Source organism: Heterocephalus glaber, unplaced genomic scaffold, assembly GCF_053883595.1.
Source record: "Heterocephalus glaber isolate CG9 unplaced genomic scaffold, H.glaber_assembly_v1.0 deba00001606, whole genome shotgun sequence".
Lineage (NCBI taxonomy): Eukaryota > Metazoa > Chordata > Mammalia > Rodentia > Bathyergidae > Heterocephalus > Heterocephalus glaber.
The window spans coordinates 40,942,683-40,970,316 of NW_028258377.1; the positions used below are offsets into that span (position 1 = coordinate 40,942,683).

The window sequence follows — 27,634 nt, forward strand, 5'->3', positions numbered from 1 at the left end:
TTAATGTTAAATGAAATGTGTACTTGTCTTTATTAAACAACCCATCAGAATGGACAGACTGGATGCCTCTGCAGGAACACTTGTGCCCACTGACCTCACCCAAGTAAAACAAAATTAAAGTCAGGGTTCAATAAAACGCTAACAGTAATTATTTTCTGCAGGTTTTGGTTTCTAGTATCTGTCTGCCTAGAATTATGATTAAAGAAATAAAGGCTCTAATTTTGAGGTATTTAAAAACTATTCACTTAAGAATATATAGTAGTCAAGATTTTCTTTTACTCAAAAAAAAAAAAAGAAAAAAAAAAAATCACTTCAAAGTTGACCTCCATGTACAAAAGACAAGATCAATCACATTTATCACTGGACACAAAGATATTCCAAAGGCCTTAAAAATAGCAATCTCAAAAAGAAAAGAAATTATTAACTTTTATATTCATTATCAAGACCATACTTAACAAGGCAATTATGCTGATACAAAACGTACAGTATTTACACTTAACTGTACAAAATAATTTAATGTTTACAAAAATATTAGAATGTTTAGTTGACTGACACAGTCTTAAAGAAATCTCTTCTAGAGAAGCATATAGGAAGCCCATTGACTTTCATTTCTTTTTTAATAAGTCAAAGAAAGGATGCTGTAATGCTTCATCCAAGGTAATTCTTTTAGTTGGATCATATTCTAACATTCTTCGAACCAGGTCAAACAGCTTCTCATGCTCTTCATCATGACTGAGCATAAATTCCTGAGGGGAAAAATATTTTTGTTAAAAAAGATTTTAAGAATAGTGTAAATGTTATTTTCTTAATGTTAACTTTTTCCCCTTTTACCTTTAGTGGTTTGCAGCGTCTCCTAACATATCTACCAGCAGAACTATGTTCATCCCAATCTAGCTGGTTATGGTGAAAATACTTGTGTTTTCTACAAGGCAAAAGAAGTCTGAATTAGTAAGTAAAAGAAGATCCACATCTCTACCCTGCCCCAACCAGGGGATGGGGGACAGATGGAAGTACAGCATCTCTCTAGGTACACACACACACACCTGCTTACAATTTTAAAAAAACTAACAATGATAGGACACCCTAAACAGTATCTTGCTTTACCTTCCACCCCCTCAGATTTAACATTCCAACTAAGTTCTTCCCAAATATCATACATGGGACAATGCCAGCTTTAAAAAGACTCCTGTGAATTCTGATTTCAGGGGCTAGAGGTCTTTAACCCCCTAGGTGACTGCTCTGCTGAAGCTGTGTTTGAAAACACTACAGTATCTTGTTGGAGGACATATAATTGGTTAGCAACAGCAAGAAATTCCAACTCAGACTAATATGACTCCAGAAAGATAAGCTCTTCTACAGTCTAAGTATTATTTATGCAAAGTTTAACTCAAGTGTAAAAAAATCCCACCATTTCTTTATTAGATCAATAAGGTAAACAGTGAACTGTGTTTTGAAAAAATGGCTTTACAGGGTAGGATGTATTATAGTGTCACTAGCCCAGAAAAACAAAAAACAATCCACAATTCTTGAAAGGATTATGGACAATTTCAGGTCTTCTGTAGTATGGAGAGAGGTCACTGCATGTACCCAACAAAAGACTTTAATCTTAATGCATACCTTGTCTTCTGAATCATATGTGTTGGGATGGGTCCTAGTATTCGTTCCATCATTGCCAGATGCTCTTTACTATCATGAGTCTACAAAGAATGTAGAAATAAGGAATCTGGAAAACTATTTCTTACATGCATATTAAAAGAGAACATGGGAATATAATATTGTGCTGATACAGAAGGACGAGACTGGCCAGCTAGAGGATTTACATTACACAATTCCCCAAAGATGGAACAACACTGAATGAGCTGTGCTGTCTGGTACAAACACAAACTAAAGTCTCTGAGATGGATTAGCAAGGTCTGATAGCAATTGACACATTGAGTTGTTCAATGTAAAACAGGAACAACTTCCTTCATTTGTGCTTCTTGCTCTGTTCAGCTGAGGAACAAGTGGAAAAGATTACTAGAAAACTGCCTCTTCATTTAATCAGCTATTTTAATCAAAGTTAATCTCTGTTACCCAACAAACAGCCCACTTACTACCACATATATTCCAGGCCAATAATTCTCACAACAATCCTGAGGTGTTATGTGGGAATGTGATTTTAAGATGCTAAAACATTAGCTCCAAGTCATATAGCTCATGAATGAGGAAAGTTCAGCCATAAACCCAAAACAAAGTTCACACTCTTAAAAACTATACAGTGATATAGCTTTAGCTAAAGTAGAATAGAAAACTGCTAACATGCAGCTGAAATAAATGGTAAGCTTCTAGAGCAGAGGTTGGCAAACTTTTTCAGTACAGAGCCAAACAGTAAACATTTGACTTGGCTGCTCACAAACTGGCCTCTATTTTACGTTATTATTTACAAGGCTAGGGATTGAACCCAGGGCCTTGCACATATTAAGCAAGTGATCTACATTTCTACTCTCTAATCCTTTTTAAAAACAGGCATTAGACACAACTTCACCATGGGGCAGTTTGCCAACCCTTGTTCAAGACAGCAAGGTCTGTGCAATACTTTCTAAATCTATTAGCTACAGTGCCTGGTGCATTGCCTTCAAAATGTCAGTAATTCATGGGCCAGGGATTTAGCTCAGTGATGGCGCTGTTTGCCTCCCAAGCATGAGGTCCTGAGTTCGATCCCCGGTAACCCCCCCAAAAAAGTAATTCATAAAAGAAATAAATCTAGCTCCATATTTTAATAAACGTTTTTAATTTAAGGCTATTTTACAGGATGGAATTAAAATATAAAAATCTAAAATTGTTAATAATCTCAACTTTAAGACCTCAAAGTGACTTACAATTACGAAATCATTTGAAGCACTTGTTCGAATTGAGTCAGAATGAAGTATGAGCTATGCTTAACGTTTTCTGGACCCTGCAAGCTCACTACTGTAAAACCAGACACCACCAGCCAGAAATGATTGATAACCATGGTTCTAGACACTGAACCTGTCTACCAACCCAACAGTACTTTCAATAGGATTTCTACCAATCAGACAGACAAAAGCCTCGTGCGAGGCCCACAAGCAGTGAACTTGTGCTTGTTTTATAGCCCCCGAGGTGACTCTTTTTTTTTTTTTTTTTTTTTAAAGTTTTACTTTATTTTATTTTTTTGGTACCAGGGATCGAACTCGGGTCCTTAAGTTTGCGAGGCAGGCGGTGGAAGCACTGAGCTAAATCCCTGGCCCCCGAGGTGACTCTTAACTCTGAGTCTTTGCCCCTACACTGCCATAACTTCCAGTCAACCTTAACAGTATTGAGCTGGGATTTCCATAAACAAAGCAAAACTCAACAATGGAACATCTTGATCGCACCGCAAGTGCATTCATTCTTCAGAAGGTGCATCACCAAAGGTTTCAAGACTTTTAGATGTAAGTAAAATTATAAGAGAAAAAAAGGAAACCAAAATAGGGTTTTTAATTTTTGTTTTCTCAAATAAAGACTTCCACTTTAAAAATTCAACTACCAACAACTACCACCATCACCTCATAAGTGGGACACTGTAATTGTAGGAGGGATAAACAGATTAAGAATGGTATCGCTACAAAATTGGGCCAGTCTACATTTGGAAACCACTGTTTTCAAGGGTAAAACAAATACCTTTCAAAGCAGTCCTTGACAAGCCAGGCCCCGCCCACTGCCAGGCCTTGCCCGCTGTGGTCACCTTCCCATTTACACAAGAGGCTGACAACATTACGCTTCCCAACTATAGCAAGCTCCTCTACTCCTCTGCATTCAGATACTGCTGCTGCTTCTTATCACACCCCAGGTTTCTGACTATTCCTGGATCCCCCTACACTTCTTACACTGTTCCACTGTAGGAAATACCATGCTACGTTGTAATAGTTTTCCTTGTCTTTTGCTTGACTTCTTTGAGGACAGAGATGCTATTTACTCTGAACTTAGAAATGCCCAAGACATTATAAATGCTGAATACTTTTTTTTTAGATGCTGAATTCTTAAAGAGTAAAACAGTTGTTTTCTTGAATTTTTGCAAAAAAGAATACAATATTCAACACAACCACAGATGAATTAAAACTAGTCTTGCCAACACTAATGCAAATATATGGAGATCTATAATTAAAAATAAGAGGCCCAGGGATTTAGCTCAGTGGTTCTGCTGCCTGCCTTGCAGGCGGCAAGGACCTGAGTTCGATCCCCGGTACCAAAAAAAAAAAAGAAGAAGGGAACATGAGACATTATGAGCTGTAGAAGAACCATGCATTAAAGATGTCAATTACATGCAAATTGAGCTATGACCATTCACTAACAGTAAATTTCATTTTACTGTGGTTTTAGAGAAGATGACAATTTGCATATATATGTTTTAATCTCAATAGTGATACATGGCAACTTTCCAACAGGAAAGATAAAATTTTAACGTGCTTTAACACTTAAAATTCATCATAAATTATTAAATAAAAATTACTAGACACGTACCTGAAAGACTGTGAATCCAAGGTAATATTCAATAAGAATGCAACCTATGCTCCAAACATCACAAGGCTGAGACCAACCTAAAGCTATTTAAAACAAACACAAACATCTTACTATGCAACTTTTAACTGGAAATCTTAACGAAATCATTCCCTATATGGCTGCTCTTTATATATTCTATTTGGGGAACATGATAAATTCCAGGTTTGCCCTCAAAACAATTACACAATATGATCCATATGCTTAGATCAAAATACAGTATCTTAACTGAGAGGGGGCATTTACAATGAAAGAGGGACTAGCATTTTCCAACTACCATTCCATTATTTCTCTTCACATGAAGGGCAACACTGCTACAACTATTATACTTTATTCATGGTACATCCATGCATTTCTACATTAGTGCAAATAATAGGTTTATAACTATTCTCAAAACATTATTACTCAGCCCTTTTCAATTATCACCAGCTTAAAAAGTGAGTTTATTTCTTTCATTTAAAAAATATTACAAATTATATAAAAATTGTAATAGAAATTGTAAGTACGTTTTTCACAGGTAAGCAGAAATTAGAGACACTTAAATGCACAGACAGGGAGGTACATATATATACACACACACTTTAGGCTATATATACATGATGATATGTACTTTCTCCTTCATAATTTTCAATAGTAATACCATTCAGGAATGAACAAAATACTGAGCTTTCTTACGCCTATATTCAATTGAAAGGAACAAACCATATGGACATTTTAATCTTTTAAAGGTCAAATATTTGGTAAATCAGTAATACAAAAATATAACCTACTTTAGAAGACTTTCAGTAACACCACTGGAGTTAGAGACAAAGGAAGAAGCAGTATGTTCAAAGGCCCTAACTGCGACATTTTTGTTTACCCCCACGGTGCCCATTATTTGAATACATGGATAATATACCATGGTGTTGACTTGTGGTCAACACATACAGAACATACGAACACTAGAACCCAAACCTCAGATAAAAAGTTTTTTTTCAACCACACCCAGTTCTTAACACTGCATCGCTTTCTACCAGGTTGACTGTAACCTTCTGCAGCACATGCTCCCATTTTTGGAGAAGTCACTTCTGGAACTCTCAAATCCCTCATCATTCATTTTCCCACCCTGTTCCAACCTTACCTGTTAATGGTCAGCATCTAACACAATCTGCCTTCCCTCTGTCGTAGCACTGACATGTTACATCTTCCTCTCTAATCGTATTCTGCCTTCACCCTCAGGTATACTCCACACACAAGGAACCCTTCTACTCTCCCAATCTTCAGATTCCTTTTCCTCAAGGCTAAAGACACCAATCTCAGATTTTTATCAACTCTCTCTTGACTGACTGCTTTTAGAACCACCTCTCATTAGCACCTGATATGAACTTCTCCCACTGTCTCCAAGAGGCCCCACCCCTTAATACATGGCCTGATCTCTAACTTTTAAATTTTAAGTATAAGGCCGGGGATTTAGCTCAGTGGTTTTGCTGCCTGTCTTGCAAGTGCAAGGACCCGAGTTCAATCCCCGGTACCAATAAATAAACAAACAAATTAATTAATTTTACGTATACAAATTTTGAGGTATAACACAAGCACTCCCTTACTGAATTCCATCTCATTTCAAAACTTCATCTTAACTCATTTTCTTTTCCATTCTTTCTCCTAGCAATGAATGTCAGACACTCCTCTTGACAGGACCCTCTTTCTTATTCTTTTGACCTTTTGTCTACTCTGAGTCGATTCTGCCAGTTAAACCCTTAGCATTTTTACCAAAATCATACTTTTGTTGCAGTGTGAAAATAGGTACCTACAAAACTTCAAAATCCCATTGCTACAAGGCACTTTGCTAACAGAACCTATTCTTTTATTTTTGGTACCGGGGATAGAACTCAGGACACTGCGTTTGCGAGGCAGGCGGCAGAACCATTGAGCTAAATCCCCAGCCTCATATCACTTAAGATTAACTTGTTCGAAAATTACCACCTCGTGGGTTATCAAGTGGTATCACAAATGGTATTACATTTTTATCAGCCGTGAAAAATATATTAATGCCCACACTAGTTTTTTATTTTTCTTGGTACCAGGGATTGAACTCGGGACCTTGTGCTTGTGAGGCAGGTGGCAGAACCACTGAGCTAAATCCCCAGCTCACCCACACATTTTTTATCAAAACAGAAAATGTGTTCTGCATATTGCTAAGAAGATCATTCTAGCCACATCCTTGCCCTCCCCAATAAAAGCTTTAACAACAAAAACTTCAGTTACAGTACAGGAGGTACAGTGTCTACTGACCCAAAATAACCTCTGGAGCTCTGTAGTGCCGTGTGGATACCAAAGTACTATGATGTTCATCATCATATGTTGCACTTCCAAAGTCAACAACTTTGATGTCTGTGTTTTTCAGTGTGCGCTCATCACGTTTCTAGAGAAAAATTATTGAATATACATGAAAACTCACTAAAGGCATAAAATATTTTACAGCACTACTAAAAAAGCCTTAACAGGAATTTCTTTTTTCTTTGCAGTGCTGAGGATTGAAACGAGAGCCTTGCACGTGTTAGGCAAGTACTCCACCACTAAAGCTATACGCTCCGCCCTAGTCCTTTTGTGGTTAAACATCAGGATATAACAAGGTTCGGAAGTGAAACTCCTCAAGGATCATCAAGTAAAATTACTTTTAAAGAAAACCACCCAAAGTAAAACAAGTCTTTTAACTTACCATTTTAGAATTATATTTGACCACGTAGTCAGACTTTACAAATAAAATATTTTCAGGTTTCAGATCTGTATGGGTTAATTTATTATGATGCAAAACTACAAAGAGAACAAAAAGACATTATTAGTTTCAATTCAAAATGTAACTGATATTGGAAGGAGTGACAATATCACTCCTTGGCAATGGATATGGTGGTCCAAAAGGGTTTCATCTTTGTGTGTATTATGTTGCTTATATAATAAGAAAAACTTCTGGTGTTTATAAAGATTTATCAACTATACTTACAATTTATTGATTGGCAGATCTGATATGCCATCTGCCTGATGTGATCAATTTGAAATGGCAGAAAGCTATTTTCCTTAATGAAATCATAGGTACTAAGTCCCAGCAGTTCAAACACAATGCAAACATGACCATGATGATCAAACCATTCTAGCATCTGGACACATCGACTAAAAGAGATCAAAATAATAACTGAGTCCACAGAATTCTGATTATTTCAAGTAATACTATGGCTCATAGTTCAGATTTATACTCACAAGACACTACTGGGATCTGTACTGTTTAAATGCTCTAATACTTGGATTTCTGAACGAGCTGCCTCACGATAACGGCCTACATTTTTTACAATCTTCACTGCTACGTGTAAGCCATCCCTAAAAAACAAAAGACAAATACGTTAAATGTACTGGAGGGGGTTAAAGTCATATTTCCTTTAATCTATAATCTTCATTACCAATTGCTCTATGCTGTTTTTCTAAAATAATTTTTCAGATATACCAAATTCTATATAACATTCTAACAGAGTATATATGAAGTAATTCCTTAATACTTACAAATTTTAAATTTACTCTCTAAATTTTACATTTACCTAGACCTTATACAAAAAATATATATTACATATATTAATTTATATATATAAAAACATAAACCAAGAATAAATATTTTAGGGTTGAAAGCATTCATTCACCAGGCTACAACTACTTGGTATCAGATAATGTATAAGTGCTAGTGACAAAGAGATGGATTTGTTCCTACATGCCTAACAGTCTAATGCAAGAGACAGGTGAACAACAGATTTTTTCACAGAAGAGGCAAAACCCTAAGTATTCATACGTTAAAACAACTATTTACAGCACAGAACTGAGTCCTGGAAAGATAGCTGTGAGACCATCAAGTTGGTAGGAAAATGAAACACTCAGCAAAGACACCAACTACAAGTCATGAAGCCAAGAATATGCTTTGTACTTTCACTGGCAAGAATGAAGAACTAGTTTAGATCAGTGGGTTTTAGATTGTGACATTTGTAAGACTATTTCAAAAAAAGTATAGAGCCGTGAATATTGAGGAAACCGATTTTCAAATTTTCAACCTCCTTTTGTGCTTTTTTTTTTTTTTTGTACTGGGGATTGAACTCGGGACCTTGCGCTTGCCAGGCTAGCGCCGAAATCACTGAGCTAAATCTCAGCCCCTTGACCTCTTTTCTACACCTGATCTGCCTGAAGATGAGCTAGCTTACAAACCTTTCTTACTTAGATACTTCCACTTTACAAAGAAAACTTCCTAGACCCTAAAACATCTTCCAGGTCAAGAAACAAATGTAACAGCTGTGTAGCAAAACTTTTCCTATGGCTGCTGGTTTCCAATTCATTGCTTTCAAAGTACCAGTGAAGGTCAGACTTGATGAATCACTATACTTTCTAATGTATTTTTAAAATTTTATTGGTACATTTTAGGTATACAATATAATGACATTCATCATTTAAATTTGCACCTTTACATAACCTCCCTTGGTCCTTATTTTTACTACACGTTTTCTGATGATAAATCTTCCTATGATGCTTGGTGCTGATCTCAAGACTAAAAGAACTGTTAAAACTGTCAAGCCTGGGAATGTGGCTCAGTCAGACAGCACTTGTCTAACATGTCCAAGGCCTCATCATCAACACCACCACCACTCCAAAAAAACCCAAACCAAAACCTGTGGCAAATTTCTACTCCTACATATCTCAGTAATTATGGATATAAAAATAAAATATTGAACTAGGCATGGTGACGCCTGTAGTCCCAGCACTCAGGAGGCTGAAGCAGGAGGACTGCCATGAGTTTGAGGCCAGCTTAGACTGAGTTCAAGACGAGCCTAAACTACATAGTAAGAACCCGTCTCAAAAAAAAAAAAAGAGGAAAAAAGACAATGTGAAACAGTGTGATATTTATCTATGGGTACATGTAGTCACTTTTTATAGGCCACTCTAATGCAAATAAAAGATACATTCTGGCTGGGGATTTAGCTCAGCGGTTCTGCCACCTGCTTTACAAGCACAAGGTCTGGAGTTCGATCCCCAGTACCAAAAAACCCCAAAAAACAAAAAACAAAAAAACAAAGATACATTGGCGAAGCCCAACTGACCTCCAATGCTGCTTGACAAAGTTCCAGCTGGGGGAAAGAAAGGGTGGAACACATTGTACCCTCGTGTTTTATTTTTTCTTGCCATAATGTTTATAATTGTTACTCTGATCACAGGAGTCACTGTGTTTGTGACTAACAACAAACTCTCCATGAGGCACATTGGTAATGACATATTGAAATCTGATCTGGCTCACAAGCCCCAAATTCCAGTTTCTCTTAGTTCTATTGCCACTTCCACTCCTAAAGAAACCTCTCCTCAAACCCCGTTTCCCCACTCCTATGACTCCCCCTCTTATTGCTGACATTCTTTTTACTAAAAGGGTCTTACGAAGAGATTGAAAGGACAGACTTTAGATGTAAGAAATAGTGGAAAATGGGAAAAAGAAAGAAAGTTAAGACAGGTAAATGCATTAAGGAGACAAGTTACTCAGTATTTCTCCAAGTGCTGTAAATATCTCCTGCTCATGGACTATGAACCCAAATGACATTTAGTTAAGATGAATAGAGGTATAGAAAAATAGGGTGCTAATAGCAAACTATATTAACCATTGTGTAGTTTCTCAAGGGCCACCTGGTGACCACAAGTTTGACACTTAGTTGATTAAATCTCGCTTGTACCCCCGCTGATATAAAGATTTTGATTAAGTTACTTTCTGTTCTGTTTAGGTGTGGGTAAATAAGGGAACAATTATAATTTTTAAATATGTATTCCTGATGAAACAGCTTAGAAAAATTGTACTTTGTTTAGCAAAAAATAACCTTTACTTCAATAGAAATTGCTAAGGCAACCTAAAATGTAAACATGTTCCACCCAATGCCTCCTAGCTATTGCTTAAAGATATAAAAATAAATCAGACCCTGAGACTTCTCAGAGGGAACCTGAACATTGCTTGTGAAGGTTCTTTTCTCATCGCCAGCCCAGGACATCTCCCCTTCCTACCCTACATCGACTGCACATCGACTGCAGCTGGTCTGCGGCAATACATTTCAATAAACTTTAGGTGTAATATGCCTAAGAATGTATACTTTCACCTACTGAATACTACTAAGTAGAACACCTTAATTAAATATTCAGAAACTAAGAGTCTTAGGAAATTTTAAAAGAATATTAATGGGGTACAACTGGTGAATGTAAGACCTGTACATTAGCTGGCAAAATTTGAAATATGACATGTACACAATGAGAATGATAAAACAAATACTGTCAAATGTTTTAGCATTTAGAGGATCTGGCTGAAGGATTCTGGGAACTCTCTGAACCATTCTGCAACTTTTCTGTGAGTCTAAAAATATTTCCATGTATTATTAAAATGTAACTTTTATTCACTTTTTTACAGCAGAAGACGAGGTGATAATAAAAGATAATTTAGGATAATATTCTTTATAAAAACTAAAATAAAAATAAGTTCAAGGATAAAACATTTCTTTTTTTGATGGTTCTGGGGCCTTGAATATGCTAGGCAAGTGCTCTTCTCCTGAGCTACATGCCCAGCCCAAGAATAAAACATTTCTAAGCATGCAATCAAGTGTGTTCATGAATGATGGTAAGGATGAAGTGGTTATGATGTTAAGATTCCTTCAAGGCTTTGCAGATTGAATTTGGGCTTCAGGATTTAGCCAATGAGGAAAATCAAGGTTCTCACGATGGACAGCTACATAAATAATATGATGTTACAACTATGCAAATTATCATCAGATGAGCCATAATGAGGAAATACTGATGGGTATGGTAAGGAGTTAGAAGCCTTTCATAATCATTTACATATATAACATACTTATTACTTCAGATCCAAACAGAGAATAGGAAAAAAGGGAGAAGTCCACTGTACTTTGAATTCTTTGATAGGAAATATAAATTAGGACTCGACTACATATCTAACCTAGCAAAGTGATCAAAACACTAGAAGCAATCTATTGTTAAATATTGTAAATTTTGTGTAAGTAGGGATATATAACAAATACCTTAGATGTGTAATTTTGAGTTAGGGAAATGAAAATGTTAAAAATGCTTTATGAAAATTTGAGCTGGAATAGGGCTATCATTTACCAAGAAAAGACCCTGTTGTAATTTCTCAGCTTCATTAGGATAAAACAATTAAATATTTCTATCCCAGGCTCATATATGTATGTTTTGAACAAGTGAAGAATTTCCCCTATCCCCCTCCATGACTCTGGCTCTGAAAGTACAATAAAGACCACACACAATTCTTACGTACGTGCCTGAATTAAACTGATAAAACCATGGAGGGAGATCCTTGCTCTTCTCAACTCTTCCGGTACATTAGTGGAAACTTAGACCACCAGCTGTGGTTAGACTGCCACCTCAAGGAAGGGCTCCCATTACAATTCACCTGCTGATCTCGGCACCAGCTGAGCTGCACTCCAGGTTTACATATTGTTTTTCTCATGTCGGATCTTCTACTGAGCTCCTTACATCTAAGTCCTCATCTGAACTGCACCTCTTGACCCACACTCCTAGTATCAGTCTTACCTTATGCCCACCTCCAACTGCATGTGACTAGTACCCTGTGTGACACACACCTAGATTTTCCACCTGGAAGACCGCTGCTCCTTGCAAGGAACAAGTGGTTCTATGGTATCATGCTTACTTCTTTCCTATGCACTGCTGTGATACTTAGTTATATTAAGAATCACTGAGAAAAGATTCTGTGCTGAAATTATTATTGTATGGCTCTTTAATAACAAATATTTTAAATTACAAAGCACACAGTCCTAATTCTGGAACCAGCAGGGCAAAATGGAACTTTGTCTCATTGTACCCTCTCTCCTTTCTATTCCTTACTGTAAAAGACCCCCGGCACTCTGGACGCAGAGATGGTGTGAGGCAGATGAAGCCCTTCCATCTCCTTGGAGCTCATTGTGAAGAAAGCCTTTTTCCTTTTCACCAAATAAATGGCATCTTTTGGTTTGATCAGTGGCAAGCAAAAGAACTTGAGCATACAGACCTGAGCAGCTGGCACCAGTACTGCCTATGAACCTAGGTGTATCATTAAAAACCCAGAGGAAAAAGTTTAAATTGAGATAAAGTAACCCCCCCTCAATTCCCTCAAATACAAAGCAAGGTAAAGTTTTTTTAAAAGTTCATGTTTACGACAAGCTGGAAATTACAACCTTTTGAATTATTTTAATGTATGATAAAAAAAACCTCAGATGTCATTTTAAAAATGTGCCATTTCTATAAATTTAAGGGATTCACACACAAAAAAAGTGACACCTAGAGAAAAAAGGCAAAATAAGGCAGAGAGGGTCAAGTAGATTATCTTTTATTAAGGAATTTGAAAGCTGAGCATGGTGGCACACACATGTAAACCAACTACTCAGAAGGCTGAGGCAGGAGGATCACCTTGAATTCCAGGCCTACCTCTGCTACACAGTGAATGCAAAGCTAGCTGCCATTCATCTCAAAACCAAAAGAAGAATTTGGACTTGCTGAGTGCAGAGGGGCTATTCAAAAGGCTGAGGCAGAAAGATCTTAAATTGAAAGCCAGCCTAGGCAATTTAATGAGATTCTGCCTTAAGGCGGGGCAGGGGGGCACAGCAAGGCAACTAGGGCCACTGAAAAATGAAAAAAGATTTTATCCTTCTATTTTGTAGGCTTTAAGTAATTTCTTTATAGTTTAGAAAGCTAACATTAGCTGGGTGTAGTGATGCAGGCCTATTATCCCAACACTCAGATCATAGTGAGTTGGGAGGCCAGTATGGGCTACATAATGAATTGGAGGCCAGCCTGCATTATAGTGAGTTCAAGCTCAGCCTGAGCTACACAGCAAGACCCTGTCTCAAAAAACAAAACAAAACTAATATGCAAGTTTAGATATGCTTTACTGTCAGTGCAATCCCAAAGTACCGGAATCTCTTATAGAGGGCCATGGGAAAACATTTCTGGCCTCTGGGAAAACAAATCCACTTGAAAATCCACTTTTAATTTCAATGAACTCTATCTGATACATTCTGACCAAAATCTACACTCAAAGCAGGGTGGAGTGGCACATGCCTATAATCCCAGAACTCAGGAGGTTGGGGCAGGAGGATCGCCATGAATTCGAGGCCAGCCAGGGTTACATAGTGAATTCAAGACCAGCCTCAACTACACAGCAAGACCTTGTCTGAAAAAAACCCACCAAAGCCAAAAAAGCAAAAAACAGAACAAAACGAAAACCAGTCTGCACCACTCATGATAAATTATATCTTAAGAAATCTTCTTGAATATCTCAAGAAAACATGCAGCTATCGCTTAAAATATATGGTCTAAATTATAAATTCTCCATCAAAAATATCAGAATATTCAAAAAAGAAAAAAACTTACATGTCATGATCAATGCACTCTACAACTTTGCCAAAGGCCCCTTCACCCAAAGTGTCCACGATTTCATCTAAGTGAGGGAGAGAAAAGGAAGTATAAGTACTTGAGTACAGATTAGTTAATCAAACAATGAATGCTTAAGTGTGGAATATTTTCAAATGATCTCTATCAAAGCATAACTAAGGTTTCAGCACTCAAATTATTTTATTTTCAGCTGCTACAAAAACAATTAGATAGAGCTATCTTTCCTGCTTTAATTTCAAATTCCACTGATTAATTTGGAACTTTATAGAGTAGAAATACTTAAATTCTACAGAAAAGAAGAAATACAAAAGAACAAACAAACCCACAAAAAACAAAACAAGAAAGCAATGAAGAGTTCTTTAGCCCCCCCCGCTGACAAACTATTCTTAAAAAGATTATTCTGTCTGCAAAGTTTAAAAAGTGTTGAAAAATATTCTATACATCTTGCTCTTAGAACGTCTCCACTTTGACAGATCAGGTGACCCTCCTCATCATCCTCTATACTCCTGGATCTTTTCCTTCGGTGGCTCTTCTGGAACGGCAAGTGGGCAGCACCAAGATCGTCCAGCCAATCAATATATCAGAGTGAATTCAGGGCAGAATACGCAATTCATTCAGCGGGGAGATATTCAGGCATTCAGATAAGCACCAGGCCACGAACAGTTGGCAGGAGCAATTTCAAATTCAGTCCCCAGAAATTCACAGGGCACAGTTTATGTTACAGAAGAAAAACATGGCAAGGAACAGATTTTCAGATAAGATACTTAAAGTGGCAATAGAAAAAACAACACAATTGTCTCTTTAAAACACTGATTTAAGTTTGAAATTTAAAGAATGCAATGTCATGATTTACTTATCTCTAGCTATAACTAGCATATGCTGTGAGCTGAGATGTCTAGTTTGTCAGAAAAATTGTTTTAAAATGTCAAGATTAGCTGAAATGGTTCACATTTAGCCTTATTTTAAAATATACTACTGAAATAAAAAGGAAAAATAAAGGCTAGTTAATTTCAATGTTTAGTCTATTAACAGCTAGTTTTACTGAAGAAAACTTTGGAAAGAAAATAGTAATTCCAAACTTACAGATTAAACAAATGAAAATGACTGAGTGTTTAAAAAGGCTGTCTTTAATACATTTTGTACTCAGCATCCATTTTCACAGTTTCAACAGAAATTAGTTGTTTACAATGATGCACTGTATTGTGAAATTACGGTATACATAGACTAACAACATTTCAGTATCTGACAGTACAACCTTCCATATTTGTTACTAAGCATCAGGAAAGGTTTTCAAAGTAAAAAATTGTTTAAGTTGAAAGAAAGGATGGGTGTTTCATTTTTTTCACACAAATACATAAATACAAAAACATTTTTATTATAATCAACAAACTCATGATCTGGTCTGCAGAATTTGAGTCAACATGGGCAAGTGAGAGCTAGCTATTAAATACACAGATCAGCTCTAAGAATGTGGAAATTTCCTCTAAAGATTAAAGTAATATAATACTTTCAAATAGCATTACATAAACAAGAAACTTTTAGAAACTTAACAGCTCCTTAAGAGCTTTTACACACAAATAAGAATTCACTTAAAATAAAAACGAAATCAATCATACCGAATGTGACTGATGGCTTGAACAGTGTCTATTATGCTTCCTTTTAGGACTGCTTTTCCTGCTTCGGACTGAGGATTTACTGCAGTGGATCCGATAAGCACTTTCAATGTCTCTGTGATAATGTCTAGGAAGATATCCTTCACAGTAGTCATTTCTGTATTCATCAATATATCTCCGGTCCCGAAAATCTCTCTCATTCAAGGACCTTGCTTCTAAATAATGACTGCAAACACATTAAAGGAGTTCAAATTATTCTCTTCATTGTGGAACAAGGTTCAAATAAAACACTCAAGATTTCTTGGTTTAAACAGCTAACTCAATAAAAGAAAAAATTCAAATTGGTGAGTTAAAATTTATACTTATCTCATAAAACTTAACTTTAACCAACAAGTAAATGGGTCCATTATTTCTCCATTATAAAAACTGCAGTCAAGGAATAAAGCTTTAGTCAAATTATGGTTAGTGTTTGCTTAAGTGTTCTTCTACCTTCTGGACCAATAAAGCCAAAAATTCACAAAACTGCTCTTGTGAAACGAATCAGTCCTTTCCTCTCTTGTACAGTCACTCAGAATCAGAGGCAGGCAAAACAGGATTCCTTTCTCTTTTAGTGTAAATGCATTTTAGATATCCCAGCACACAGAATTCTTCCATAAAAAGTATATTAAAGATACAAGGAGCCTTAAATCTATTCCAGACCTTTTATTTTACAGGTAACTAAATGAAGATCTCTGATACACCATGGTTATAAAGCACATTTGTGACACAAACAGATATTTTCAACCCTATTATACATCACCTCTTCTCTGTGTTTAAGTCTAGCCTTTTGTTACTCTTGATTGAAAGAAAACATAGCTTTTGAGGACTACGTAGTGTGCTGGACATCTAAAATATATTCCATGCAAATGAGAAAGAGATGCTGTAACTGCTGACCTAGGATTACAAAAATCCCACCACCCAACTTCCCTTTGTATTTCTAATTTCCTGTTATTTTTGCTTGAGAAATACACAAACACAACAGAAAACAGCATTATCTAGGTGCCACTGTGCTTGGATCCACAGACCCCAATGAGAATCTGATGAGAGCTATGGACCCTCTTCCTCAAGGAAACACACACAAATGCATAAACAAAACTTAGCAAGTAATTTCATAGAGGTTATAGACCTTAGGAAGTCAATGGATCCCAATTAAGTAGCCTTGAGCTGATGGGGAAAAAAAAGAACATAGATTCAATCGGCCCAATTTCCCGACCCCCTCTCTACCTGGGATGAGTGTCCTCTTCAACAGAGTGCGAAGCTTCAAGAGGGATGCACATGGAGCACTGAGGGAGAGAGGGGACACCTGCCCAGTCAGACAAATCGGCTAAAATAATCCTGACAAGCAATGGAGTGACAGATGTTGCCTACATTGCCCTCACCAACCCTTTTACATTGCCCAGTTATGTTGTCTTTCTTTTCCCCCGGATGCTGCTTGAGGCAGAAACAAAGGAGAAACATCCCTTAAAGCTACCACCAACAAAGCTGTCATCTAACTCAGGCTGGGGAGACATAAGCACCCTTCCCATTCCCCAGTGTCAGTCTAAGTCCAGCCACTGGATAACTACACTGAGGGTTAAGACCATGGGTCTAGGTCTGCTGATCTAGGGTCTAGGTCAGAGATCTCCACAAACGGAAATTACCACAGTCAAAGGCATCCTGTTTAATTCTCTAAGAAATCCCTTCCATGAAAGTCCAAAAATCAGAAAAAACACCAATGATCTTTAATAATCTTTAAGAATACTGCATGAAATTGGAGCTGCTCTTCATTCAAAAGCAATTTATACAGTAAAAAAACACGAGGTGATATAATGCTATAAGTACACTAAAAAGATGAGGACCTTTCAATCTATAATGACCAATGACCAAAGCTTAGAGATAATATAAACAGGCTATGGACAAGGCAGACAGAACAAACAGATTGATTTAATTTTTTAAAATATTCACTGCCAGCACTCAGGAGGCTGAGGCAGGAGGATCATTTTGAGTTCGAGGCCAGCTGGGACTACATAGTGAGTTTGGGACCAGCCTGAACTATAAAGCAAGACCCTGTCTCAAAAAAGAAAAAAAAGAAAAAAAATATATATATATATATTTTCACTGAAGGCCCAGTGAATATTTCACTGTAGCCTTTTCAAAATGGCCAAAACAAATGAGGCTATGGACATTTTTATTTCCACACAGGTCCTCTGGGACTTGAAGTGCTGAAAGGTTGCATATGTGTGCCTAGAGTCAAAGAATAAACTTCAATCTGTTTAAAATGGTAAGGGAAGAATTCATGAAAAAGACAAGAAATAGAGTGGTATGTTAAAGGGAAGCCAGATTTGGGCAAAGTGAAAAACAGAAAATTCCCAGGGGAAGAATGGCATATTACCGTTGCATATTTTTATAGCACTTTAAGCCACAAAGGCTTAATGGATTTGTCTTCTCCTTACTTAGGAAAGAGTAGACAATTCCAAGAAGAGCAATTTTCAACCAGGGGAATACAGCAGACCAATTCTCTAGCTGAGGAGAGATCAGGGTAGGGAGTGTTTCTTCAAAGATGGACTATTTAATAAAAATATCAAATATGGAGTTCTTACTTAAAATGACATTCCTGGGACCACGTCATACTTATTAAATCTAAATCTGGAAATCTGCATTTTAAACATACTATTCACAATAAAGTTAGAGAATCGATGGTTTAAGACGTGATGCTTTATAAGAATTTTGATCTCAATATATAAAGGTGGCTTTTACAGCCACTCAGTCTTCCTAATATAGTGTCCAGAATGAATTAAGCCTGTGGGACCAATTCGTAAATTACTGCCAAAGATAAATTAGAAAGAAACAATACTCTGCAATATATGTGGCAATGGGTTAAAATAACATACAATGCAAAGCTCTTATCTAAGTAAAAAATATATACTACAATAGAAAAAAATTAAGATTTTAAAGAAAGTTCAAATGGTTCATAAATATATGACAGCGGACAAATTACCTAGAAATGTTAAAGTTCAAATTAAAACAAAGCACTATGAGTTTTGAGATATGAGTGCATGAAAGAGCATATTATAGAAATAGAAAAAAATAGAATCTGGTATAATCTCTACAAAAAGAAATATAAACTTGTAGCAAAACCTTTTAGCAGTTCACACCCTTTAATGTGAAAATGCCTCCGGGAGTCTATTTTCAGGAAATAACCAGAGGCAAAGGTTTGTATACAAAGTTTTTTTTTTTTTAGTACCAGGGATCGAACTCAAGATCCTGGTAGGCACTGTACTGCTGAGCTAAATCCCTGGCCCTACAAAGGTATTTTAAAGAATAAATCAGAAATGGGCCAGGGATTTAGCTCAGTGGTGCCACTGACTGCTTTGCAAGCTCAAGGTCCTGAGTTCGATCCCTGATACCAAAAAAAAGAATAAACCAGAAATAACTTACATCCAAATACTGGAGCACTAGCATCCTCCTAAGGGTACCTTCTCAAGCTTTTCTGCATTTTCAATTATTTTATAAAAGCTATTCTCATAGTTTTTAATCTTTGAAAAAAAAACTACTGGGTTATGGTGAGCAATTACCAACAAACACGTGTGGTGTCAGTATCAAAGAGGAAGGTACTGGCCTGGTAGTTTAAACTACACTAACGCAGATTTTTATGTAGTAAAACTGAATATAACAAACTATTCACTCAAATCACTTCCTTGCTACATATATGATGTATACATTCTATAAAGTATAGTAAACTTATGAATGAGTACTATGTCGAGCCTTGGAGTATTTTGTCCTTATTAATATTAAAGTACAGGTGTCATTTTTAGAGTATACATTAATTAGCTCTGGTCATTAAAATCCCGCCATAACCTTGCCCTTATGTAATGTTTGATGATTCAGGACGAGTCTGCAATGACTACAAAAAGCACACTATTAGAGCTGGGTGTGATGGCACACAACTGTAATCCCAGCACTCGGGAGGCTGAGGCAGGAGGATTGCTGTGAGTTTGAGGTCATCCTGGGCTACACTGTGAGTTCAAGGCCAGCCTGGACTACATAGCAAGACTCTGTCTCCCAACAAAACAAAACAAAACAAAACAAAACAAAACAAAACAAAACACCACACCTCACTATTTAGCAGAACAGGTCTGTTTTAGCATGAAGAAGGAAAAAAATCACATACTGTTTTTTAAAGCAACCAGCTGGCTAATTTAGAAAGTAATCTGGTAAACAGTACCAATGGAACATTTGCACAAACAAGGAGAAAATACAGAACCAACAAAATGAATGAGAAAAGGAAATTAATGGAAGACAGGATGACAGTCTACTCACTTAGCCTTTTATAATGTTTTCTAAATAATGTATTACCTCCAAATTTTATACCAGTAAGAATATAATAAAATAGGACACATGCAACTGTAAATTTTTATTGAAGCCCTTTCCTAAATAACTAGTAATACAAAGTAACTACCTTTGTAAAGGAATAGCTTATAGAATAAAGCTTCTAAAAATCCCACATATATCCTTTGGTCTTATTTTCTCTCTCTCTCTCTCTCTCTTTCTCTCTCTGTGTGTGTGTGTGTGTGTGTGTGTGTGTGTGTGTGTATCCTGTAGAACATAAAGTACTAATCCCCAATACACTTCAACATTCCCAAATAGTACATGCTGCTTTTCTCATCTGAATTAAGTCCCTCCTCCAACAACAAACCTATCTCCCTCCTATGTACAAATTAAATACACTCACTGGGCATTCTATTATCACTACTCAATTTTTTGTTTCATCTTCCCAACTATGTTATTGGCAGCTGGGGCTCAATGTTTGGTGCTGGAGATGGAATCAAAGGCTTTACACATGCTAGGCAAGTGCTCGACCACTTAGTACCCCCACCCCCAAATTTATTTTTCATTTGCTTACTGATCAGTTGTCTCTCCCACACCCAGACGCAGCTATATGAGAATAAGAACTTTGTTTTATTTAACAGCTATAGCTTTGGCCTATAATATGCAGTCAGTGTTTTTTGAATGAATAAATGTTGACTGAAATGTAAAATAATGGCACATGAAAGCTATTAAGCAAATGATAATCTGTTAAAACTAGTATAACTAAAATGCTACTAAGTTCAAGAGTAATTTACCAATCAGATTCTTTAAACTGGTGATGTGGTTTACAATGCCTGTTCTCCTGTGTACTACTGTGAGATCTCCTCTTCCGTTTGTGACTTCCACAGTAGCTTTCATGTTCCCAGCTTTCTCTGCTATCCCAATCAGGGCAGTGAGTTCGTTTAGAATGCCGCATCTGTTAAGGGGGAAAAAAAAGTTAGTTGTGGAAGTTAAAGATGGTTACGATAAGTAAATATTAGAAATACACAGCACATGAGTCAAAGGGTCTCTAAATTTTTTAAAGTATGTTTGCTGAGGGATAGAGCACTATACTGCAGAGGGGCATAGGTCTAGTACTATATGATGGATAACACTTATAAGACCTTACCATAACAAATTCTCAGCTTGGTGCTTATTTTCAAGTAACAATTATTATCTGGACTGTTAAAAATGTTTAAAAGGGCCAAAAGACCAAAAAACAAGCTTAGAGCCTGATTCAGACAGTAATATTTATTTAGCTAGAAATTAGTTAACTTTGTTATTTTATTTTGTTACCTTCTATTACCTAGTTATCAACATGCTTTCTTTTAAAAATGTCATTGTAGGATTTAGCTCAGTGGCTCCATGCAAGCAAGCACAAGGTCCTGAGTTCAATCCCTGGTGCTGGTGGTGATGGGGGTGTCAGTGACTATGGTTTAAAGACAAGCAGTCTTTCATTACTAGCTTTTTATCAAATTCTGTAGAGTTCCTTTTTCTAAATCTCAGAAGGACTACAGGCTTTGAAAATAACAGAGGAAGTAGGCAGAACACAGTATTCAACAGAGAAAGTGAAGGTAAACCAGAAAGTGCTATCCTGAACGCATTTTTTCTACCCAACAACTTTATTTTCAGATCATCCTTCAGTTTTTCTCAAAATTAACAGATCTGGACTGCCTCTGAAAAAGAAAACAATCTTTGAGGCAACCAATCTACAAGAATGCACAGAGGCATGGTCAAAGGACATTAGATAATGATTAAACAACAATTCCCAGACTACTACACCCACCAATAGCCTGGATTCCTTCCAGGCTCAGTATCAGTGTTCAAACAATTTAACCTGCCTTCTCCTCATCTTTTCCAAAGCAGTTAAATTTTTAACAGTGAGGTCCAAACTTTGCTAAACAGGATGAATTCAAATGGCAAAAAATGTCACATCTCAGCAAAGGAGCTGAGAAAAGCTAAAATGAAATAAAATAAATTTCTTGAAACAGCTTCCCAAAGTAAATGAAAATAAGCAAACAAATCCAGTAAAATTTTAAGTAATTTCAAATAGATTAAAACTTTTGAAATGAGGTCGGTTCAATCCTCCTGGGAGGTTTTTCCTAAGAAAATGTATATCATGCCATCAAACACTTATTTGTTTTTTTCAGTATGGAGATGGAACCTAGGGGCCTCATACCTGGTAGGCAAGAGCTCTCTGACACTGAGCTATTTATCAGGCCCAAACATTCAGATACTGTACTTCAATTCTCTTGGTGATTCAAAGTCTAGGTCCATAAGATAATGACTTCTCTTCTGGTTTATTTAAAAAAGAGAAGGAATTCATCAAGCCAAACAAAAATGCTAAAACTCTTGTTAGGCTTCTGATCAAAAGTGAGCATTCAAGTTTGATACAGTCACCTTAACAGGGATAGTGATGATAAATGACAATTCAAATTTATCTGAGGCAAAAGACAAAAACACAAACATTTTAAAAAAGCGCCATAATTTTTTTCCTATTTCTTTGTGGAATTATTCTGTTCCTTCAATTATCAAAATTGTTCTTTAGGGCCAGGGATTTAGCTCAGTGGTTCTGCTGCCTGCTTCGCAAGTGCAAGGACCCCAGTGTGATCCCCGGTACCAAAAAAAAAAAAAAAAAAAAAAAAGAAAACTGTTCTTTAACCACCTTAGGAGCTCAGCTTGGTTTAAACATCCCCCTCCACAGCTGCCGCTCCTTCCTGGGGACGGAACCCAGGGCCTCAGCAGTAATGCTAAGCACCTGCTCCGCCAGGGCAAACATTAAAGTGGGTTCTTTGTGACAGCCCCGAACTTTGCCTAGTCAGTCGCTAGCTAACATTCAATTCAGGCGTCAGTCCCCGTCCCGGAAGCCCCGCCCCCAGGCAGTGTCCAGGAATATTTGCTCAAGAGGCAAAGACAGGATTACTGGGCCCACCTTCTCGGAGTAAGAGTCCTTCAAACACCAAAGATGGTCACAACATTAGCTTTAGGTGTTTTTTTTAAGTACAAGCTAGAATCACTTTATCTTTCACCAAAACCATCACATACAACGGACCTGCCTGTATATATGGTTCTAACACACCTCTGTTAAAAACCTGACCCGGCGCCACCCTTTTAAGGCTCCCTCGTTAGTACCCGACAACCTTCCGGTGGGACAAGGCGGAACGCATCAGAGTAGGATGGCGCTGAGAGTGGGAGGGAGGCCGCACTGTGCAGAGCAGCGAGAAGGTGTCCGTAAAGAGCGAGGCCCGCAGGCGCGCGGCCAGCTCGGTCGCAGGGCTGGCTGCCGACGCCAACCAGGGACACCGCGGTGCCCAACAACGGGAGGCGCCACCTCAGGAGCCCCAGCCTCGCCAGAAGGGCACGAAGGACGAGCGCGCGGCACGGGGGAGCCGCACCAGCAGCTCCCGTGCCCATGCCAGCCCACGCCACACGACACCGCGACAGTCCCGCGACGCTCGAGCAACTTCAGGTGCTTGAGGCCACCAGCTGAGCAGAGCCCCAGAAACCGCCTTCTCAGTCGCCAATCGCGAGGCCCCAGGCCCGGCCGTTTCGCCAACAGCTGGCTGCAAGACCTCAGTCACACTCGACAGCCGCCCAGACCAGCGCACCTCGCTCAAAACCTCACCTCCGCGAAAGCAAAAGGCTCTTTGGCCAAAAAACGTCTCCAAACCGCCGTCGTCTCCGTCCTGTCGCTGCGACAAACGCCCCACAAAATGGCGGCAGCGCCGTCGCCCCACAATCCCCAGGCGGCCTCTAGCACCACCCACGCCGCACGAACGCGCCCGCGTGACAGAACGCCGTCACGCTCCCGCCTCTCCCCTCGGGAGGCGGGGCTCCTGGGACGTCGGAGGCGGGGCCTGGGTCTCCGCGCGGCGGCTGCGCGGCCAAGCAGCCCAGCCCCTGGCGGAAGGGCTCAGTGGGGAGGAAGCGAGTCTTGGGCAGTGGCGGACCTCGAGTGGCGCTGTCGGGGCGTCGCCCCCCGGCAGAACCCGCCCGCGGCCCATTTCTGCCTCTCGCTGTCAAGTGGGCCGCACGCGCGCTTCGGCCGTCTCCGCTTCCCACCCCACAGCATTCCCGAGGCCCCCGCGCGCAGACCGCTGTCCCAGACGGGGGAGCTGGGCAGCGGACGGGCGCCTGGGGCTTCCAGTTTAAAAGGCGTTTGCGTAGAGAGGCTGTGTCGGAAAAGCGCAGCAAGTGCTTCTGTTTTCAAGCCGCGAGCTCCTGAGTCAGAAAAAAAACAAGTACCGGGGACGTTCCGACTGGGAGTCCCGACGGTCGACTCCCGGCTCCGATCCCCGCCTCCGGGGCGCTGAGGCGGCTGGACGTGTCCCTGAGAAACTACCCCGTTCCTGAGTCCCTGTCGGTTGATTTGTTCACCGAGGCAGAGTGAAGGTCCCGGAGGCACGCGGCCCGCTTACTTTGAGCGCTCTGCACCCTGAGGATCCCCCGGTTCTGCGGGGTGTGTGGAAGGGGCCTGAGCCCAGAGCGCTTGGCGGTACGCAGCAGCCGGGGCCGGGAGGAGAGGAGAGCCGGCTCGGCGCCGGGGGGGGGGGGGGGTGAAGGGATCAGCTGGTGTGGTCTGTGGTCCCCGGTTTGCAAAGGCGCGGAGCCCGTCGGAGGTGTCGCCCAGCAGCAGGAGAGGAGCCTCTGCGCTAGGGAAGGAGCTCCTGCTGGCCTTGCAGAGCGGCTGTATTGTGACTCAGCCAAGGGAGCCTTACCAAGAGGGTGACACCGTGCCCTTGGGCCCTCCAGCCACCAGAATCATGAGCCAACTAACTCTTGTAAAGCGCCCGCCTGGGCTATTTTGTTACAGCAACAGAGAATGGACTCAGCAGGCAAAGGCCAACTATGCCAAATGCTGGGAGTGAGGAACGGTTAGCGCCCGGAGTGTCAGGGCATTCTGCATTCTGACTAGCCTTCATGTGGTAAAAGCCAAGGCCAAGGGCATAGGAGTAAATCATTGGGGGGGGGGGGGCACGGCTCCAGGTTCCATCCCTAGCCTTGGGGGGGGGTAGCAGAGGCAGAGACAGACGGAGACCCAGAGAGAGAACCACAAGTCAAAATTAGGAGGGTAGGGTTGGATTGTGAGCCCAGCAGCATGGAGACGCGAACTCTTCTTGTACCTTATAGGGTAAAGGAGGGGAATCTTAATACCTTCAATGACCTAACATAGAAATGTGCCACCTACTTTAGTATGAATCTGAATAGATTTCATAAAGATTGTACTCCACTTCAAAAAGTGAAATAAAGTACTCGGAGGCTGAGACGAGATCAAAAGTTTAAGCCGGGGCAACTTAATAGGCCCCTGTCCAAAAAATAAAAAGGCTGAATATGGAGAGGATGTGGACAGTATGAAGGGCCTCCTTTGAAGTTCCATGTCCTTTAAAACACTGCCCCCGACCACATCAATTCCCACCCATTTCCCTACTCTACTCCAGCAAGAGAGAAACTCCTCAAATGGTAGACCAAGACACACTGGCGTGCCTTCACCAGCCGTGTGTGCCTACCAGTTTTGCCCAGAGAGTGAAATACGTTGGGCTTCTACACTTACACAGTTCGTTACGTATTCTGTTTCGTGGACATCCATCAAATGGAGCACTGAGCTGAACAGACTGAGCGATCTTGCAAGGGAAGGTGGGGCGCAAATTGCAGCAAATAGGGTATAAGTTTAAGCTGGCAGCAAAGTTCCTGTTGGAGTATGAGCGATTTTTGCCCCGTGAGGATTTAGGACATTGCACAGTTCTGCTTAGAGTAGCACAAGGTTAAAAGGCAGCCATATGGAAAGTCTGCCTGCAGTGGCCATTTTATAATTGCTGCTGTTTTTTCTTAAGTTAACTGAGTATTTTAATTTGAAGGTACCACCCAAGAGACCAGTGATGCAACTCAGTGGTAGAGCACCTGCCTGGCATGCAGAGGCCCTGGGTTCCATCTCTATCACTGCAATTAACATCAATCAATGCCACTCTAAGATCCAATATTTGAAAGTGTGCAATGATCAGCAAGAAGCTGAGCTCTGTGGCTTGTGTCTTTATGATGTGCAACACAGAACTACAATGTTCCACATTACTCTCTCGTAGCTTTGGCTGGAGGTGAGGACCTGGCTTGCCTTATTTTTGGTATCTCAGTGCCCAGAAGTCACTAAATATTTGGAGGTTGTCTGCATTAGTTACATTTGCCATTTGCTCAGTTGGTTTAAGTTCCAAAGTGATTAAATCAAAGGTAGATATTTACTCTCTGGGTCTCCACAGCAGTTAGTGTAACACTTATATGGCAACCTCAACCTTCCTTGGCAAATAAACAACTTGGTCAGAAGACTGAGTGAAAAGATTGATTTAAATTTCTCAGAATTCTACTAGTAACATAAACACCGCCTAAATCAGTAGCTTCATTTCTACACAATATGTGTATTACATCCGAGTCTGTCCAAGAAAAACTGAAATTAAACCATATGTTAAAACAACTGTATAGCCATCAAACAAAACAACTGTATAGCCAGGTGTGGCAGCGCATGCCTGTATCCCAGCACTCAGGACGCTGAGGCAGGAGGATCGCTGCAAGTTGAGGGCAGCCTGGGCTACATTGTGAGTTCAAGGCCAGCCTGAACTATACAATGAGACCCTGGCTCAAAAAAAAAAACCAAAATTCCATATAAATAAAAACTATGTTAAAATTTTTTTCTATGAAGAGCAATCAAGAATATTTTTATCTTGTACTCTAGGACATGTATTCTACTCGCTTGAGACAGAAAACGTTCATCTATAAAAGCAAAGTTCCAGAGGTTAAACTATTGTGTAAATTAAATTTATCAAAAGCTTATCATCTTTATAGAATAACCTTTACAAAGCTATAAATGAACCCTACAAAGTTACAAACTGTAATAAGATGTTTATTATGGATAATTACCAATCTGTGTTCAATTAAATTTTTTGTTGTCTTTAGCTATCAGTTAAATACTACTATATGCTAACCACTTCCTAGATGTGATCTCCTTTAATCATCTAAACAGCCCTATAGAGCTTGCCCTAGACACATCAGAGTTATCTTCCTGAAAGCAGGATTCAAGTCCAGACCTTGCTTGGACTAAAGCTCTTGCATTTAACTTATTTTACTGACTGTTTTCGACTCATTCAACAAATACATAGCAACTTACTTTACTTGATCATTAGAGGAAAGTATGTTGAGTCCATCTTCCGGCAAGACTAAAAGGGTTTGTATATCAGCCAAGGCTCCTGTGATGAAACAATGGGTCTGTTTATCTGTAGCTCATCAAGGTTATTGGCTCATGTTCAACAGCAGGTCACAGTGGGCCTCCCACGCAGCCCACACTGCCCAGGATGTGCACATCCCAGGTTTCTCTGGTGTTTCCTGACACTGGCTGAAAGGAGAGTCACATGGCATAACAATAAGTGAGACTACATAAAACCAAACAATGCTGGAAGTGTCCCACATTCGCAACGCACTCTGCCGTGCTCATGTGGGTAGGGAGTAGAGGGGTGCAGGGTGTGATTTAATTTGGAGGTGCTGTAGGGATTCGGGAGTTTGTGGTTTCTGTCAAAGGTTGGTCTTTTCGTTCTCCTTGTCACTTTCTGATACTACCAATGAAAAGGTTTCAGAGCTAGGTCAGAGTTGATTGTACTCTTTGGACAAAACTGCCACAGGGACTGTGA

The 27,634-nt window shown here is 39.3% G+C and overlaps 1 protein-coding gene across 6 annotated transcripts; it reads right to left on the bottom strand.

Moving 5' to 3' along the window:
* On the bottom strand, nucleotides 1-23,757 carry Clk4 (CDC like kinase 4). Of its 6 annotated transcripts, XM_087194469.1 has the most exons (14): nucleotides 23,593-23,702; nucleotides 20,744-20,904; nucleotides 16,866-16,924; nucleotides 15,606-15,828; nucleotides 14,431-14,521; nucleotides 13,969-14,035; nucleotides 7,771-7,887; nucleotides 7,517-7,683; nucleotides 7,235-7,329; nucleotides 6,808-6,937; nucleotides 4,501-4,583; nucleotides 1,618-1,697; nucleotides 832-922; nucleotides 1-746 (listed from the first exon to the last, which is right to left on the bottom strand). In XM_087194469.1, the coding sequence occupies exons 3-14, from the start codon at nucleotides 16,916-16,918 to the stop codon at nucleotides 606-608; spliced, it is 1,338 nt and encodes a 445-aa protein (XP_087050595.1). In that variant the 5' UTR covers nucleotides 16,919-16,924; nucleotides 20,744-20,904; nucleotides 23,593-23,702; the 3' UTR covers nucleotides 1-605.
* Between the last annotated feature and the right edge of the window lie 3,877 nt (nucleotides 23,758-27,634).

Coding starts and splice junctions, on each gene's coding strand:
- Clk4 (XM_004836701.4), bottom strand. CDS start 20,904: ATGCGGCATTCTAAACGAACTCACTGCCCTGATTGGGATAGCAGAGAA. Junction 7,684..7,770: donor ACAGATCCCAGTAGTGTCTT/GTGAGTATAAAT, acceptor GATCTCTTTTAG/TCGATGTGTCCAGATGCTAG. Junction 4,584..6,807: donor AGCTCCAGAGGTTATTTTGG/GTCAGTAGACAC, acceptor TGTTTTAAATAG/CTTTAGGTTGGTCTCAGCCT.